Source organism: Trachinotus anak, unplaced genomic scaffold, assembly GCF_046630095.1.
Source record: "Trachinotus anak isolate AG129_WGS33_773 ecotype Australia unplaced genomic scaffold, CSIRO_AGI_Tana_v1 ptg000028l, whole genome shotgun sequence".
In the NCBI taxonomy this organism is placed as follows: Eukaryota; Metazoa; Chordata; class Actinopteri; order Carangiformes; family Carangidae; genus Trachinotus; species Trachinotus anak.
The window spans coordinates 14859895-14875993 of record NW_027273879.1 but is presented as its reverse complement, the minus strand read 5'-3'; the positions used below and the strand labels follow the sequence as shown (position 1 = coordinate 14875993).

Here is a 16099-nt window from a genome sequence, read left to right as displayed (position 1 = left end):
GATTGGGGATTGTGAGATGGTGGAGGAACGGTGTTATTCAATAAAACAGGCCAACAGAAGAGAAGATAGACACATCCGTCCTCATCTCCGTCTGTAAATGTCAAGAGGATGCAGACAACCTGATTTGTTGTCATCAAATCCATAAGAGAGGTCTGGGTGATGATGATAGAAGTGTGTGTATGTCATGTGGGTGTGTGTTTGCTTATGCCTGCTTTTGTGTGTGTGTGTTTGTGAATGTTCAGGCTTGTACAGGTTCTACATACCATCACATGTGCACACATATATCCATTCTGTATTGTTCCTGCTCCATGCCTATCAATCCATCTGTGCATGCGTGTTACCATATTACCCCAGATATAGATTTAATGTCAGGCTAACAAACTGGCCTGACCCCGCTGCCCTCCTTCTCTTTAAGCCCTTTAAAGGAGATGTATTCAGAATCGAAGACAGGCGGCCAGTGCTGAAATACCAGCGTGCTCAGGCACCAGCCACACCTTAATGGGATAGACGACAGCCTCTTTGACTAATTGCTTGGCTTCTTCCAGGCTGATGATATCCTCCCACCACATGGTTCAACTGTGCAAATCTAGGGGTGAACACACACACACACATGGAAAAACCACTCCAAAAAAATACACACATGTACACTCAACCAGACAACCAACATAAACATATCATTCAACAGAACAAGACTCACAATCACACAGGTAGAAAACCAGTAACACAGCCCTGTCAATTAGGCTCACATAAACAGGAGTCCTTTGAAATGAAACATCAGACCAGGGAAATAGATGGAACCCCTGGTGCTTCATTGAGGGTCAATTTACTCCCAACAAAGCTCTTTACTGCTCCCTAGTGGTCATTTTCAGTATCACATTACACATGTTTGATGTTTTTGGATGAAAACTTTTTTTTTACATAACCTCATCAGGAGCAACATTGAAGCACTCACAGCAATATTTAGTATAATATATATAATAATATATTGTCTTTGTAATTTAATTGTAATTAATTAAGACGTACCAGTTTGAATTACTGCTTTTGTATACTACTTTTTCTTTGAAAGCCAGAGCTGTCAACATCTCATGCTTATTTTTTTCTTTGACATATAAATATCTCTGTATTTGCAATTTTTAGTATTTTATTTAATGAATCTTATTACTTTGGACAAAATCATGTACATTTTCAAAGAAGTTTTTCTTTCTTTTTGCTAATAAATACAGACTTAATATTATTCTATAATTTCACAGCTTAACAGTGTTCAGATTTGGGTTTTTGTTTTGTTCTTTTTGTGTGTGTTTTTGCACAACTACAGTGTATGGTATTCATACACATAAAAGGAAAGCTGTACAGCTGTATGTACGGAAGCCCCGAGGGGACAGACCCCACATAAAAGCCCCGCGAACTGTACCAAGACCAACCAACAAACAAACGAAAACTATCAGACTTGCTGTCTCACTGACCTTTCAGAATCATGATGGAGCTTTCATATCAATCCATGAAAATCGCTCATCAAGCCCGGGAGGCGGTGAGTGAATAATGGCTTTTTTTTTTATTGTATTTTCAAGCAGATTTGACGGATATATGTTGGTAAGTTGGCAACTTTTAGCTAACTCTCGATGGCATTAAGGACAGGGTCATGAGGGCTTATGGCCAAATAAACTGTCCCATATGACAAGTCATACTGATCATAAAATGTATTCAGTGTCAAGTCGGTGTGCTTTACACTTTATGTTATGCAGCAAACAGCAGCTACACTGTCACAACGACACGGTAAGTAGCTAGCCGTTGAGCTAACCAGGCTAGTTTTTCGGCGTCCACTGGTTGCCCAGAAACCAAGTCAGGTGGTTGTCATTTGCGGAAATTTGTCGCCCTCTACTGGCAACTCGTCTTTATTCTTCCCTGTTAAAGTTAGACACCGCAGCGACATATGCAGAGGCAATACTCAAGTATTATATTACTACTATACTATACTACTGTCTTCAAGTACCAGGCTTCAGCCCTTCTTAGGAGCAGACACTTTGACTTATCAAACACAGCTGTTGTTACTGTCACTGGTAGTGGCTGTGTGCTATTGAAAAGGTTCAAAACAAAATAACAGATGAATCACTTTTTTCTTTCACTGTAACAGCTGGGTTTTTGTTTTGCCATTCCAAAATAGTTGACAACAGAACTACTACTAAGTCAAATATCCTGGGATACTTAAATACAAAGGAGCCATTATTAATGTTATTAGTAACACATGCTTTTTCTACTATGACAAGTCAAAATCTCCACTGAGAAAAAGACCTATTATTAATAATATTGACAGGAGTACTTGCTTTTAGTTATTTTTTACCTCCAGTCAAACACAGACAGTACCACACCCTGACTGAACCAAACTTTAAATTATTGCTGCAGTTGCGTTTGAGCCGCATCTGAGTGTCAGTGCTGAGCATGCTGTGTGGTATTGTCCTACAGGATGAGCTGAGAACTGAGATGAGGAGGAAGAGCGTTCTCATCCTCATCTACCACCACCTGCTGGGGCAAGGGTCAGTATGAAGTATAAAATAGTAAACAGCGGCTATTAAATGACATATGAGGTGTGCTCAGTCTTTGTTACAAATGTTACAGTGGCAAGTGAGAGAACACAAAGTATGAAATACTTCAATTTCCTGATCAATTTGCAATTACTATACTATACATTCCTGAAGAAGCAGGCTTGTAAGTAACATAAAAATTATATTGGATGTATAGTAACAAGCTAACAGATGGCCATACGTGTGTGTGTGTGTGTGTCTACAGAAAGTATTGATACATGCAATTAATAGACCAAACAAAGTTAATCGTGTAAGTAAATCATGTCAAGTAAACCATGACAGAGCAGACATAGTTGTCTGTGTTACCTTTTGATTGTTACAATATGTGTGTATGTGTGTCTGTCCACCAGCTATGTGGCAGCAGCAGTGGCCTTGGACCAGGAGACAAATGGAGGTGTGAGGAAGTTCGAGGTTTGCGATAACATCGATCTGGAGATGGTGCTGATGGAGTATGAGAGTTATCACTATGTCAAGTTCCAGAAATATCCCAAACTTATCAGAAGAACAGTAGAACCAGGTATATGACGATCACTAAAACACTGAACAGAATTCTCAGTCGGACAAAATTGCTGCTAAGTTTTTAATTATTTGGACCTGCTCATTAATTTTCTGTTGTATTTCTGTGGGTTTTTTTTCTGGTCAAGGTGAAAACAGATTTCCAAAAAGTGGTGGAGTAAAGAGGTGAGAATGTCCAGTTCTCACACCTTCCTTTTATTTCATGTTAAAAAATAATAGTCATAGAGTGTCCAACATCCTGACAGCATAAACAAAAGAGTGAAATCAACAGTAAGAACAACAGTATTGTGTTGATTGATTTGAAGAAACATGAGATTCACTTGACAGCGGTGTTGAATAAGGTCTGGTGTGTTTGAAAGTGCATGTATGTTAGAAAATTAGTTAGGGCCAATTCTAAATTCTAAAGCCAAATCTACCAATGTTAGCTCACCTTATGTCCTCCTCTGGCAGATGTCTCCTATATGTCTCTCTTTCACCCTCAGGAGTCCCTGTTCAGCTGTGAAGCCTCTTCCCAAAATCAACCCGTCCCAGGGGCCACAGCCTGGAAACGGAGCAAAGAAGGCAGCCACCAGTGTAAATACACATATACAGTAAAAAAAAAAAAAACACATAACAAAACAAGTATTTTACATAAAAAAATTGATCATTCTTCTTACCTCCGGATGACTGTGTATCATCCCCCAGGATAATGGTTCGTCTGTTCCTGCAGAGTCATCAGAGTTTGGTCTCAGCGTTTCCTCCTTAAAAAATGGATCAGCAGGGGAAGTACATACGAACAAGAAGGTACTGGGGAAGTTATTGGTGGTTATTTTTAAAAGATATTTATTTATATTTATTTTTCTTGAGTGATTATTGTTTTACACAAAAATGTTATTGTCTCTCTGTTTCCAAAGCTTTCATAAGTAGAAAAAAATGTCTCTTCCTGGTTAAAATTACAATTTGAAACTGAATTGCTGCTGTCTGTTTTGTTCTTATTATGCCTGTGTTCACCTGAATGTGTCAAAAAATGATGGATTGTCTATCTTAGGGACAGATGACTGATGGTAAAGGTTTAATCCATGATGCTGTCAAAGGATCTGGTATTGACTCAGACCACATGGTAATTACACTCAAGCACCTGAACAACACTGAGAAAACAAAAATAGCGAAAATCCTCATGATGAGCAGAAAAAAATGTAAAATGTAAAACATGCAATAAATATATAAAAACATTATTTTATTTTTTGATTTTTTTAATTATTTTTTTTTTAATGGTGCAAAATGCTCAAGATCTTTATTTGATGTGGTTTTTGCAGGAACGGCTCCTGAAGCCCCTCAGTGGCTTTTCTGGAATGAGTGGCGAGATGAGAGAACTGGCTGCAATCATCAGCAGGGTACCACACACACTCAAATACTATATAGTACACAATGACTAACTCCAAATCAAAACAAACATGTAGAGGAGCTGGTTTTCTTGGCACAGAATATATTCTAAAAATGTGAAAGTATCCTTTAAGTGATTTTTGTGATACCAAATATGTCCACTAGAGAGCAGTGAGAGCTTTGTTGTGAATGAATTGATCTGTTGTATTAATGAAGGCCCAGGTTCGATCTATTTCCCTTATCTGATGTTTCATTCTAAAGGACACCTATTTACGCAAGCCTGATCGCACCAAGAGGTGTGTGTGTGTCTCTGTGTGTGTGTGTGTATGTGTCCATTTCTAGCTGATATCTTCCACATGCAATCCCTCACTGTGTGTGTTTGTGTGTGTGTTCACCCCTAAAGGACATCTATTTGCACAGCCCCAATGTACGGTGGGAGGACATCGTTGGCCTAGAGGACGCCAAGCGATTAGTCAAAGAGGCCGTCGTCTATCCCATTAAGGTGCGTCCGCTGCCCGAGCACGCTGGTATTTCAGCACCGGTCACCCGTCTTCGATTCTGAATACATCTCTTTTAAAGGGCTTAAAGAGAAGGAGGGCAGCAGGGTCAGGCCAGTTTGTTAGGCTGACATTAAATCTATATCTGGAATAATATGGTAACACACATACACAGATGGATAGATAGGCAGGGAGGCAAGCAGGCGCACGTGGAATGCCATGGAGAATTTATATACATAGCCACATTAACACACTTTTGTCTCCACATACAGAAATTTCACATACAGATAAAAGCAGGCACACAAACGCATTACACGGACAGAGAATACATACACTCAAGTCTATCATCATCACCCAGACCTCTCTCATGGATATGATGACAACAAATCAGGTTGTCTGCATCCTCTTGACATTTACAGACGGAGATGAGGACGGATGCGTCTATCTTCTCTTCTGTTGGCCTGTTTTATTGAATAACAACGTTCCTCCACCTTCCCACAATCCCTAACTTCTGTCTCCATTATTATTCATTCTCTGGGGTATAAGGTCAGTTAGGTGATTTGAGTCAGCCCCTGTTTGCCACCTAAAATTCAGACTGATTTGTGGTATGTGGTATTTGCAGCACTGATTCAGCCATACATCAGCCAAATCAGTTTCCTTTGCACACAGCTCAGCTTCTTATTAGTCTGCAGAAAATGGAAATACATGTTGCGTTGCTGGAAGTTGGTAATAAGTTCACAGGCATAAATGCTTTTCATACTGAAATATAAAATGATTTACTAAAGGTTTGCGTCTATGCAGTTGTAATTTTCATATTTCACTCACTGCTTTTATCGCCCCCTCTTTTCCTGCATTTGCTTCTCCCCTCTGTCACTTTTATCTTCCCCTCCTCTGTCTTTACAGTACCCCCAGCTGTTTACAGGCATCCTGTCTCCATGGAAGGGCTTGCTGCTCTATGGCCCCCCAGGTAAGACCTCCTGTAGTGCACGCCTTCATTAGGTTCCCTTAAGGCAGAAAAACATGTTGTTCGCTCGCTGTTTATTAGAGTCCTACTAAGAACAATTTTAAGTATGACATTTTGGAAATCTACCTGACATGTAGTCTTGTGACCATCTGGCTCACATACACACAGGTACAGGTAAGACCTTGCTGGCCAAGGCTGTGGCCACAGAATGTAAGACAACCTTCTTTAACATCTCAGCCTCCAGCATCGTCAGCAAGTGGAGGGGAGACTCTGAGAAACTGGTCAGGGTAGGTTGCCATTCAACACATGAAGCAGATCAAATGCAACAAATTAGAAAAAAAGTGTCCTATACTTTGCGTTTTTTTTAGGTTGGGTGTGTGTAAATGTATGTATGTATATTTCTGTAGGTCCTGTTTGAGCTAGCCAGGTACCATGCCCCATCCACCATCTTCCTGGATGAGCTGGAGTCAGTGATGGGCCAGAGAGGAACCAGCATGGGGTGAGCTGAACCACAAATTGTGGTAAATGCACATGTGGGAATTTTACAAGTGTTGAAGGTCCAGAACACTGTACCAACACTGTTTCTCCCACAGGGTTGTCCCCATAGTTACTATGTACTTGTGTGACTGTAAAGAGCTTTAAATGACTCGTGTAGATGCCAAGGTAAATAAAAAGTTGTTGTAATAGTAGACTCTGTTTTCAGAGGGGAGCATGAGGGCAGTCGCAGGATGAAGACAGAACTGCTGGTTCAAATGGACGGGCTGGCAAGATCAGAAGACCTTGTGTTTGTACTGGCTGCCTCCAACCTGCCTTGGTAACACTTAGCGCATGTCACTTACATTTACATTTCATAATGATAATGACAAACAATTAATGTTTGTGTTGCCATTGTATGAAGGAAGATCTTTTTTTTACTTGATTATTATCATGGTAACTTGTGCAGTTTACTTGGATTTCAACACCAGTTCAAGATGATTTTCCATTTGCAGTCAATGATCTGTTCCAAAGATAAAATACATAAAGAAACAAGTTGAAAATATGACTATTTGTACAAAAAAATAAAAAATGAGAATTGTAAAGAAGACAATAACGGTATTTAAAGAGCATATAAAAATGATAAGACAGTGAACAGATTTGTAACTAGTCCTCTTCTTTCAGGGAACTGGACCACGCCATGCTGAGGAGGTTAGAGAAGAGGATTCTAGTGAGTCTTCCGCAGTCACCAGCTCGCCAGGCTATGATCTCTCACTGGCTGCCTCCTCTCAACTCCACAGGAGGAGTGGAGCTACAAACTGAGTTGGACTATGAAACCCTTGCAAAAGTGTGTTACAGTGTGATTTTTGTTGAGACAGTTTAAATGTTTAACCATTTGTCTGCATCACTTTGTCACTAATATGAGAATTGTCTCAGTTAGGCCTTATCTACCTGTGTTTCTGTGTGTGTTTCAGGACATGGAGGGTTATTCTGGCTCTGATATCAGATTGGTGTGTAAGGAAGCTGCCATGAGACCAGTCCGGAAGATCTTTGATGCTCTAGAGTCACATCAGGATGGTAGGACTACATACACATGCCAAGTGAATAAAGGACCTACATCCACATAAAATACTGTAGCCTCACTATCATTTTCCTCCACAGCAGACACTGACATGCCTGCCATCCAGCTGGAAACTGTGACGACAGCTGACTTCCTGGAAGTCCTCGCACACACCAAACCCTCAGCCCGAAACTTGATGGACAGATTCGCAGCCTGGGAGAGAGAGTACAAGTCTGTCTGACACCGATGCTCACAGAGGAACATTTTACCAAGAAAAAGATTTTACACTAACACTGCGACATATCTGGATGAGAGTTTTTTTGTTACCGTATACAAATTCACCTTCTGCAGTTACACTTAATGGGAGCTACAGCAAGACTTGTAACATTATTCTATTTTCTTGAACCTAGGTTTTTTAGGCTTTGGACATGTGTCACATATTACCAACCTGATACTGTAGGTTGGGACAGAACTGGTCTGATAGCTTAGAGCCTTTCAGAAACATTGTTTGCAACAGTACTTTGTTTGTCAACATTGTGGCTTTATATTTGACACTGAGGGGGAAAGAGAAACATCAAACAAAGCAGCAACAAAGTACTGAAATAATGTACGAATGCAAAGCTCCTGAAGAAGTACCTGAGCCAGTGAAACTATTTTTAATGTTCTTTAATGGTCTTTCTTAATTTTGTTAATCTGTACGATGAACATAAACACAAAAAATATTAAATAGTTACCAGCTGAATATTTGTATTCAAACTTAAATTTATACATAATAATATCACGGCAAAACAATTGTTGCTGTGCAAACAGGTGTTTGGTACTTCTAAAATGCATGCCTTACTTTTACTTTTCAACATTTTAGACCAAAATAGAGGAGATGGTCCTACTCTCAAATGGGCATTGTTTAAATTTAAAGAATTTTGGGACAGTCAGTCAAACTTATAAGAGCGACAGGATGGTTATTTTTACTTAATCATGGTCAGGGAATGAGGGGAACCTTTTTACTTCCTTATGTTAAGACACCACTAGTCTACAACAGTGATGACCAATGGCTGGAGTGTTTCTTATGCAAATCAAAGACTGTATATGAAAATGAATCTGTTGAGTTATGTTGTCACTTGTAGCTTATAGCAGGTTCTTTAGGATGTGTTCAACAGCGTCTGGGAAACTGTCACAAGTCAGGTGAGGAGGAGGGTTGATTTTTTTCTCATCTCCTTCTCTGTATTTACCTGAAAGATGACGAGAGGAGGAGGTGGAATGACATTAACCACAAAAACAGAAATAATAATCATCATATTTGGTTTAGTGTATAGTGAATGATATCAGATCCAATGAAAGGTAATTTGAATATGCTGGTTACAATGAAGATCTGACAGTGGAAGAAGATTTTCTGGTCACTGTGCGACAGGTAAGTTTAGGTAAAGACAGGAAGTGGAAGTGAAACTGGTGGAGGGATGAAAATAAACTGGAGGAAGAAGTCTGATTTTTTTTTTCTTACCAGTTCTGACTAGAATCCCCAACATCCCTGCGTTCTGAGCCCCACCCACATCATCTCTTGCATCCTGCAGGAAAACAGCAAAGTGACGCAGCCCATCACAGACCAGCATGTAATAAAATGTATAGCTGTTACTACACTCATGTTCTTAGGCTGCTGAGGAAGTGGTTACAATGAGCTGTAGACTGTACAGACCTTAAGTTATACTGAGTCTCATCGCTAAATGTTGAAACATAACTTAATTAACTTGCTGTTAATGAATCAGTTGACAAAATACTTACATCTCCTATCATGACAGCTTCACTGGGGCTACAACCTAAATCAGACAGAGCCTATTTGAGGGAAACAACCAGAGAAAGATGAGAAGAGAGGCTTTGTTTATTTTACAGTTACTCAGTTATTCAACTCTGAATCCAACTCTTACCTGTGTGAAAAAAGTCTTTTCTGGCTTTCCCACCACAGTGGCTTTACAGTCTGTGGCGTACTCTAGTCCCGTCACAAAGGGTCCGGGACCAAGGGCCAAACCGTCCTTACGTTTGTAGTACCGAGCCTTATGGATGGCAATAAGAGGAGCTCCAGCCAGAATCATTCTGTGGAGAAGCATTCATGATAAAACAAAAAAATGGTCAATTAAAAAGGTGATTATGGTTTTTCGACTGTTAAAATCATCTAACCTGATGGAAGAACATCTGAGTAACTGGAATTCCTTCACCCTTATCTTCACAGACAAGCATGAGGAACGTGTCTTATGAATGAGTTTAGCACCTGAAAGCTTTGTTGAGTTTTTGGTAGTTGAAGTGATCAGGAGCGAGTCCGATGACGACAGCGTTTGGGTCTGATGTGTCAATACCTGTAAACAAAGGGACACACATAGTTACTGTCTGAAAAGAATTAGTCGCCAGCTACAGCTTTACCAATGCAAAGAGCTGCTGTGTTTCTTTGCTTAATGTCATTTTAAATGGACTTCTCAGGGTTTTTCCACTGATGGACAGGATTCATTCTGGTCATTTGGACCTTTGTAACTAATTTTGGCAACAAACTAAATGGGCAATTGATCAACTGGCAAAAATGATATGCAAAGTGGGGATCAAACATGTCTTTAAAATGTTCAACCTCCAACAGAAGCATGGTCTCTCTCTCTCTCTCTCTCTCTCTCTCAAACACACACACACACACATATTTGCAACCCAGTACCAGTGAAGTCCTCCAGTGCGCTGTCCTCCACCAGTAGCAGCGGTCTGTGCTGTTTCTGCTCTAACAGACTCCTTGCAGCACTCAGAGACGTGAAGATTTCTTCTTCCTGCACAGTGGAGGTCATTTCCAAAAGTCAGGAAAAAAAGGCGACATTACTGAGGCACAGCGCCCAGCAGAATTTCTGTGCAGGAGAATCACATCTGTTCCCTCTTATTTTCCTCATTTTCAATGTCTTTAGCATTACAGTCAAAGCATCAGCACTAAATAAAATGACTTTGACCTCATACCTGGAGGTCGAAGTTTAGTCGATGCAGTCGTTCCAATAAGTTCCTCTTGCTCTCCTTGGTTGTGTTGGTCACAAACTTCACAGCGACAGACGCCTGCCGTAACCTCACAGCACCAAAACACAAAAGCAAACATCTTATTAATCTAAAATACCAATATTACAATACAACAACACGAGAGAATCTGTGCTCTTCAAAAGACATGGCACTGTGGAGCAGTGCAACAGTCTTGACCCTCAATTTTAAGTCTGCCCATGGTTTGGGGGCTGTTTCCTACCTGTTCAGGGCATCCTGCGCCCCTGATACCGCTGTGTCCTCTATATGTAGAGTTCCACTCAGGTCAATGAGCACGGCCTTCAGAGCTCGTCTGCCCGCCATGCTGGAGACCTGCAGAGGAGGACATGGTGAACAGGACCCAAGGTTAGGAGAATGTTTTGTAGCTTGTAGGGATGCACTGGCATGTAAGCATGATAGCCTGTTCTGCACCTGCATCTGTTCTGACACTTTGGTTGTGGACTGTTGTCAGAACATTCACACACTTCAAACAACCATGAAACACCCAAACACTTGACAGAGCACATTTTTTGCTGTTAGATAAGCGCTGCTTCTCCTGCAGTTTCTGGCTATGATTTTCTAAAACCCTAAATATGACCGAGGTCCACTGTGAATAGAGCTTTACTCAGTTTAAAAAAGCTTATTCTTTCAAAATAATTTATCACTTTAGAGATTACACATTCATAATCATAATTCACATCGGTAGTGGCAGAACTGATCAGATTACTGCGTTATTCAAACCTACATCGCGACAACCTGAGAGGATTATTGACTGGTTTGTCTCAAGCATTTATGGTTTCCTGCCTAGAATACAGATTTTAGGATTGTATTTTATAGGTATTTGATTTCTGACTGTGCGATCCCCTTTTATTTAGACATGCTTGGATTTCTGTCATGTAGTTATCAATGTGAGGGTACAATTAATGCTCTTAATACCCACCCAAAATAGCTTAAACACACACGCAGCCTGTAGATCGCGTATCTATTATTTGTATTTAGCTCAACTAGTAACAGGAAATAGGAATTACAGACAGTGCCAAGCTGAGAATAAGCTTTTCGTGTGTGTGTGTGTGTGTAGCAGGGATGTTAAAGGGAAATTAGGGCTGTAACAAGCTTCACAGTTCTCTACCGCTGATGCCTAGTGTGTTCAACTGCCCGCTCTGAGAGCGTTCCTGTTGTATGTATAAGCAAAACACAGAGAACGGCATTTTATATTCTATTAGAAATCCCCCACTTTCCAAATAAAAATAGAAACTAAATATATTGGGTGGATTTTGGAGAAATTATTGAAGAGATACAATTTTCTATTTGATGTATTTGTGCTGCCATAAAAACATAGCATTTTAAATTACATAAGCATAAGTGTAACTAGTAGCAGAAGGGACTCCGGCTCTGGCCCTGGACCACCTAAATGGGATGCAGCCATTGCTTTTCTTTCAATCACAGCTCAAATGTCTGCTTTGAAAAAGACACCAACAGTCCTACAATACAAGATCATAATCATAGTGTTACACATGTATTTCTTATTCACTGGTTCTTGTCTCAATTGTACTGGTGCTGTCATACTTAGAAATTCTCATCTCTTTAGTATCACCTCTTTATTTCTACAATACCCCTGCACTATTTCTAATAAGGCTTCACATGCTTTCTGCAGTACTTAAAACTGTGGTGTAAGAGCTTGGTCGTCTTGTTTGTAAGGGTTTCTGCACGTCCTGTCATTTTACAGTTTACTAACACTGTAAAAATCTTTGAGGGTGTCTGTTGTTATTTCTGCGGCTCTAAATACTGATGCTAACTGTGACCTTATTGATATTTGCTCATTTTTATTCACCTCTACTGTGTCATTCCTGCTGTTAGTGATATTTAATGGCCTCGCATTTCTCAGACATTAGAATAGCATGCTTGACATATAAAGCTAGATAAAACACTGTGTACAGGACGTTTTTCTATATAATAGTCCATAAGGTTTATATACTCAGAGCAAACTGCACGGCTAACCTTCAACAACAGCAGCTCGCCCTCCTGCTTCCTGTTGACGTTTTCTTCTTCGGCGGTTGAAAATGGACGTGTGCTGCCCCCTGCACTTCAGACTGCAGATGTTCCCACTATCCTCTCAATTCCTGAATTATGTTTAAAATGCTCTTTTCTATGTTTTTCTCAAAAAACAAAAAAAAAATATTTTAAATCTTTTTTTTTCGATATCACATTCCGTTCTTCTCTCTATTATTATTATTATTATTATTTTATTTTTTTCAATTTATATGTTCTAATCAGATAAGAGGGTTATCCTTAACCACTTAATCGCTCATTAGAGTAATAAAAAAAACCATATGTGTCCTATCCCACTAACAACTAACAGATGTATCGCATTAGTGCGTGTTTTAGGGCATGCAGATAGATTTAATATAGTGGGAGGTATTATCGAAACATTAAAAACCTCCTCTCTCCACGACGCCAGACGACACTGATCAAATCCTCTTTTAATGTTACCTCTACGTAGTGAATAACAGTTTCCAGTTTCTGTGCATAAATATTATGCAGCTGAGATGATAGCTGTGAAAAACATCATGTTAGGCAACAAGTACCATCTTTGAACTCCAGTCTTACAACTTACAGCTTCAGTTTGATGCTTTGGTTTAGATTTTGATTGTTTTCTCTGTCTTTTTTTTTTTATTTACCAATCTTTTTATGTTTTGATATTTCATTCTTGTGGTACTTTCACTGGCCCTTGCTATTGTTGGAAACAAGCCTCTGACTCTGTGGTGTGCTTTGTGGTCACATATTTTCAGTGGATTTTTATACATTTTGTCTCCATTCTACATTTTTGTGTCAGTAAATGGCATTAAAATGACTTCATATGAGAAATATGGTCGTCTTTTTCTTTCAACATTCATTAAAAAGTGTAAAAACATTTAAAAACATGAAATTATGTAGCTTGTAATTATGTAGTTGATTTCTACTTTTCAAACTGTGAACTCGCTTTTTTAGAATTAAACTAATTAAACTAACAAGTGGCTCAAAAAAATTGAAAACGATACGATTGAGCAGTTAAAATGAAGATGAATGAAAAAGTTGCTTCAAACTAACCTGTCAAACTACATTCTCGTGATTCATTATCGTTCGACCACCGACCCCAACAACACACATCCTGACCTGTGAAGAGCAGATGCATATTCATGTCCACTCGCCTGTGATCGCTTACAGATTTTACTGTGAACCCACAGCTAAACTCCAACTAATCATAGATCAAAATGGCTTTACTGTGCAAATCTCCCTGATAAACATATGCTTTTAATTCCAGCAGATCCCCTTTTCCCTCTCACGCCCCCCTCACATGCATTTAGTATCAAAACTAGTGTTAATAAAAATATTTGTGGAGCTTAGCAAAGGAGGAAATGGTGAAAATTCACAACATATGGGGGCTATTAATGAAGTGGAGCACAAACATGGTGTATATTGATACAGAACAGTGGTGAAGAAGACACTGCAGCATCTGCAAGAAGGGGCTTTTTTCAAATGCACTCAAGAAAAAGTGACAATTATTTTAGAGTAGATGTAAAGTAGTGTCAGAGGCTAAGAGCAGAGCAGAAACTCTTATACACAGGGAAAAGAATGCCATTACACTGTGTAATACATTTATTTCATGATAAGATACTACCCCAATAATGTCTGTGGCATCGATCGGGTATGTAAACAGTACAAAAGTACACTGTTTTGAGTTGTGTTTGGCAATAATGTTTAAAGTTTACATTACACATATTTAACCAAATTCAAACATAAGAAAATAAAACACTGCACGTTTTTACACTTCTCCGACATCATCGATAACCAGGGCGGAACCTGGGGTCAAAAAGACACATACTGTGCACCGCAGCTGCTCCGTCATAATAATCTGCATCGTTATGGGAAGTGAAACTGGATAACACCGTCCAGCCCGACTGCTGACTGCTTCTTTGCCAAATCTATCAAAAGTAACAAGTTCCTCCTTGGTCACACTAAAATAAAACACATGACACATTTCATCATGAAATCACTAAAACAGATTCCCTTCAATGTGCCTGCGATGAAACGTGATGATGAAAGTGAAGACAAACACTGTGCAGCACAAAGACAGAACTATGGGACGACATTATTTCATGTTTTATCCTTTTGTTGTGACGCTGACAGCGAGGCTAGGTGCCAACACAAGCCATATTTTTGACTGGGCGGCAACTGAGTTCTCTCTCGTTTCAGTTCCAAAGATTATTTTGTTTGTTTTTTTTTGTTTGTTTGTTTGTTTGTTTTTTACTTTTTTCTGTTACCCTGCCAGTCAGTGTGGAAAAACCTTTCCACACTGCTGAAGACAGGAAAAAGGCAGAAGTCTCTACATGACACAACACAGTGTGTGTCTGTGCGAACGTGTGGAGTTGTTCCTCGGCACTTGTCTGGTCCTCTGGCTTCACAGTGGCGCGCAGTGTTAACCAAACAGCAACAGAAGGACGATGCAGGCTGAATTCACTATTATCAAAGGCACTGCAAAAACAGGAAAAACAGAAAGACATCAACACATGTTTCTCATTGGTGGCTTTAGTTACAAAGTCCTCACACTCTCAGTACGAGAGCTGAGTATTTGGGCACTGACCAAAATGTTTCTGTAGCCCTGAATGTTAAACACTGTCAGGTCTGGTTCTCACTAGACGTGAACAGAAACCTGCTTTGTGTAGAGACAAATTAACACTGATTGTTAGTTGTTTTCCTGGAAATCAAGAAATCAAACAAGAAAGTATTGTTTTGTTATCAGGTCCCAGACTCAGGTGCTTATCAGCACAAGTATTATAATATTTCACAGGACAGCCAGCCCGACTGAGTGTGACAGTCACACAGTACTTCAGCTCAGATCCTTTAACGTAGATCTTTTAAGCTTTCCAACCTCTCATGACAGTCCGGACTGAACGGATGAGATTGAGGATCTGTGCTTTGACTCCTGGATCGTCCCCAAAACCTCCGACTCCCTGGTCCACACCCCAGCCGACTGACAGAGGGAGAGAGATGAGGAGGGAGGAGAAGACAACAACATAGGAGGAGAAGGAGGACGGGAGGTGAAAGTGGGTTAACAGAGAACAACTAAGGCAGATGATGTGATTGTGTGGATTTTTTTTAACCATTTCACCTCTTTTTACTTTACAGTAAGTTCCTTTAAGGTTGAAAAATTCACCTTATTTCTTAGCATGCATTTTTCTCTACTGAGAAAACTACGATTCCCTTCTCTAAAAACCTCAAGATGAGAGCCAGCTGGTTGTAGCAGCCAGCAGCTAATGCCAGCTAGCTGCTTTTAATCACCGTTACCTCAGTGAAATCTAAGATGTATGTTGTGTAAAATATGGCGGAACACTTACTCTTACTGAGAAACCGCTCCTCATGCAACACAGCGATTGCGTTTGTGCAAAGAATAGCGGTCTGGATGAGGGAGTACAGAGTAAACGCCATGCTGGCAACTTCTTCTTCTTCTCCTGCTCCTCCCCCGACGTGTACCACTCCCAGAGATGGAGATGCCGTAAACGAGCAGCAGAGGTCGTGCAACACAAGAACAGGACGTCCCTCCCATAACACCGCCGCAGTTTACTCCGGAGTGGTCTTGTTC

At 40.0% G+C, this 16099-nt stretch overlaps 3 protein-coding genes across 6 annotated transcripts; 1 reads left to right on the top strand and 2 right to left on the bottom strand.

The window, feature by feature from the left end:
* Positions 1-1355: 1355 nt before the first annotated feature.
* On the top strand, positions 1356-8261 carry katnal2 (katanin p60 subunit A-like 2). 3 transcript variants are annotated; one of them, XM_071466374.1, is made up of 16 exons: positions 1356-1528; positions 2461-2531; positions 2930-3096; positions 3224-3260; positions 3578-3668; positions 3780-3878; positions 4123-4194; positions 4391-4468; positions 4861-4959; positions 5858-5921; positions 6087-6205; positions 6326-6417; positions 6622-6732; positions 7077-7239; positions 7367-7469; positions 7557-7828. In XM_071466374.1, the coding sequence occupies exons 1-16, from the start codon at positions 1475-1477 to the stop codon at positions 7691-7693; spliced, it is 1557 nt and encodes a 518-aa protein (XP_071322475.1). In that variant the 5' UTR covers positions 1356-1474; the 3' UTR covers positions 7694-7828. The 3 variants fall into 3 exon arrangements, with proteins under 3 accessions (XP_071322475.1, XP_071322474.1, XP_071322476.1); XM_071466373.1 differs by having other exon boundaries at positions 1374-1528; positions 7554-8261; XM_071466375.1 differs by lacking the exons at positions 1356-1528; positions 2461-2531 and adding an exon at positions 2811-2829 and having other exon boundaries at positions 7554-7828.
* Positions 8104-12582, bottom strand: hdhd2 (haloacid dehalogenase-like hydrolase domain containing 2). 2 transcript variants are annotated; one of them, XM_071466376.1, is made up of 9 exons: positions 12478-12582; positions 10703-10812; positions 10429-10531; positions 10142-10247; positions 9713-9797; positions 9372-9537; positions 9229-9279; positions 8951-9014; positions 8104-8681 (listed from the first exon to the last, which is right to left on the bottom strand). In XM_071466376.1, the coding sequence occupies exons 2-9, from the start codon at positions 10801-10803 to the stop codon at positions 8578-8580; spliced, it is 780 nt and encodes a 259-aa protein (XP_071322477.1). In that variant the 5' UTR covers positions 10804-10812; positions 12478-12582; the 3' UTR covers positions 8104-8577. The 2 variants fall into 2 exon arrangements, with proteins under 2 accessions (XP_071322477.1, XP_071322479.1); XM_071466378.1 differs by having other exon boundaries at positions 12455-12515.
* A 1515-nt stretch (positions 12583-14097) lies between these two features.
* ier3ip1 (immediate early response 3 interacting protein 1) lies at positions 14098-16012 on the bottom strand. The gene is made up of 3 exons (XM_071466379.1): positions 15855-16012; positions 15389-15490; positions 14098-14991 (listed from the first exon to the last, which is right to left on the bottom strand). Exons 1-3 carry the CDS (start codon positions 15943-15945, stop codon positions 14936-14938), a joined length of 249 nt encoding a protein of 82 aa, XP_071322480.1. The 5' UTR covers positions 15946-16012; the 3' UTR covers positions 14098-14935.
* Positions 16013-16099: the final 87 nt, after the last annotated feature.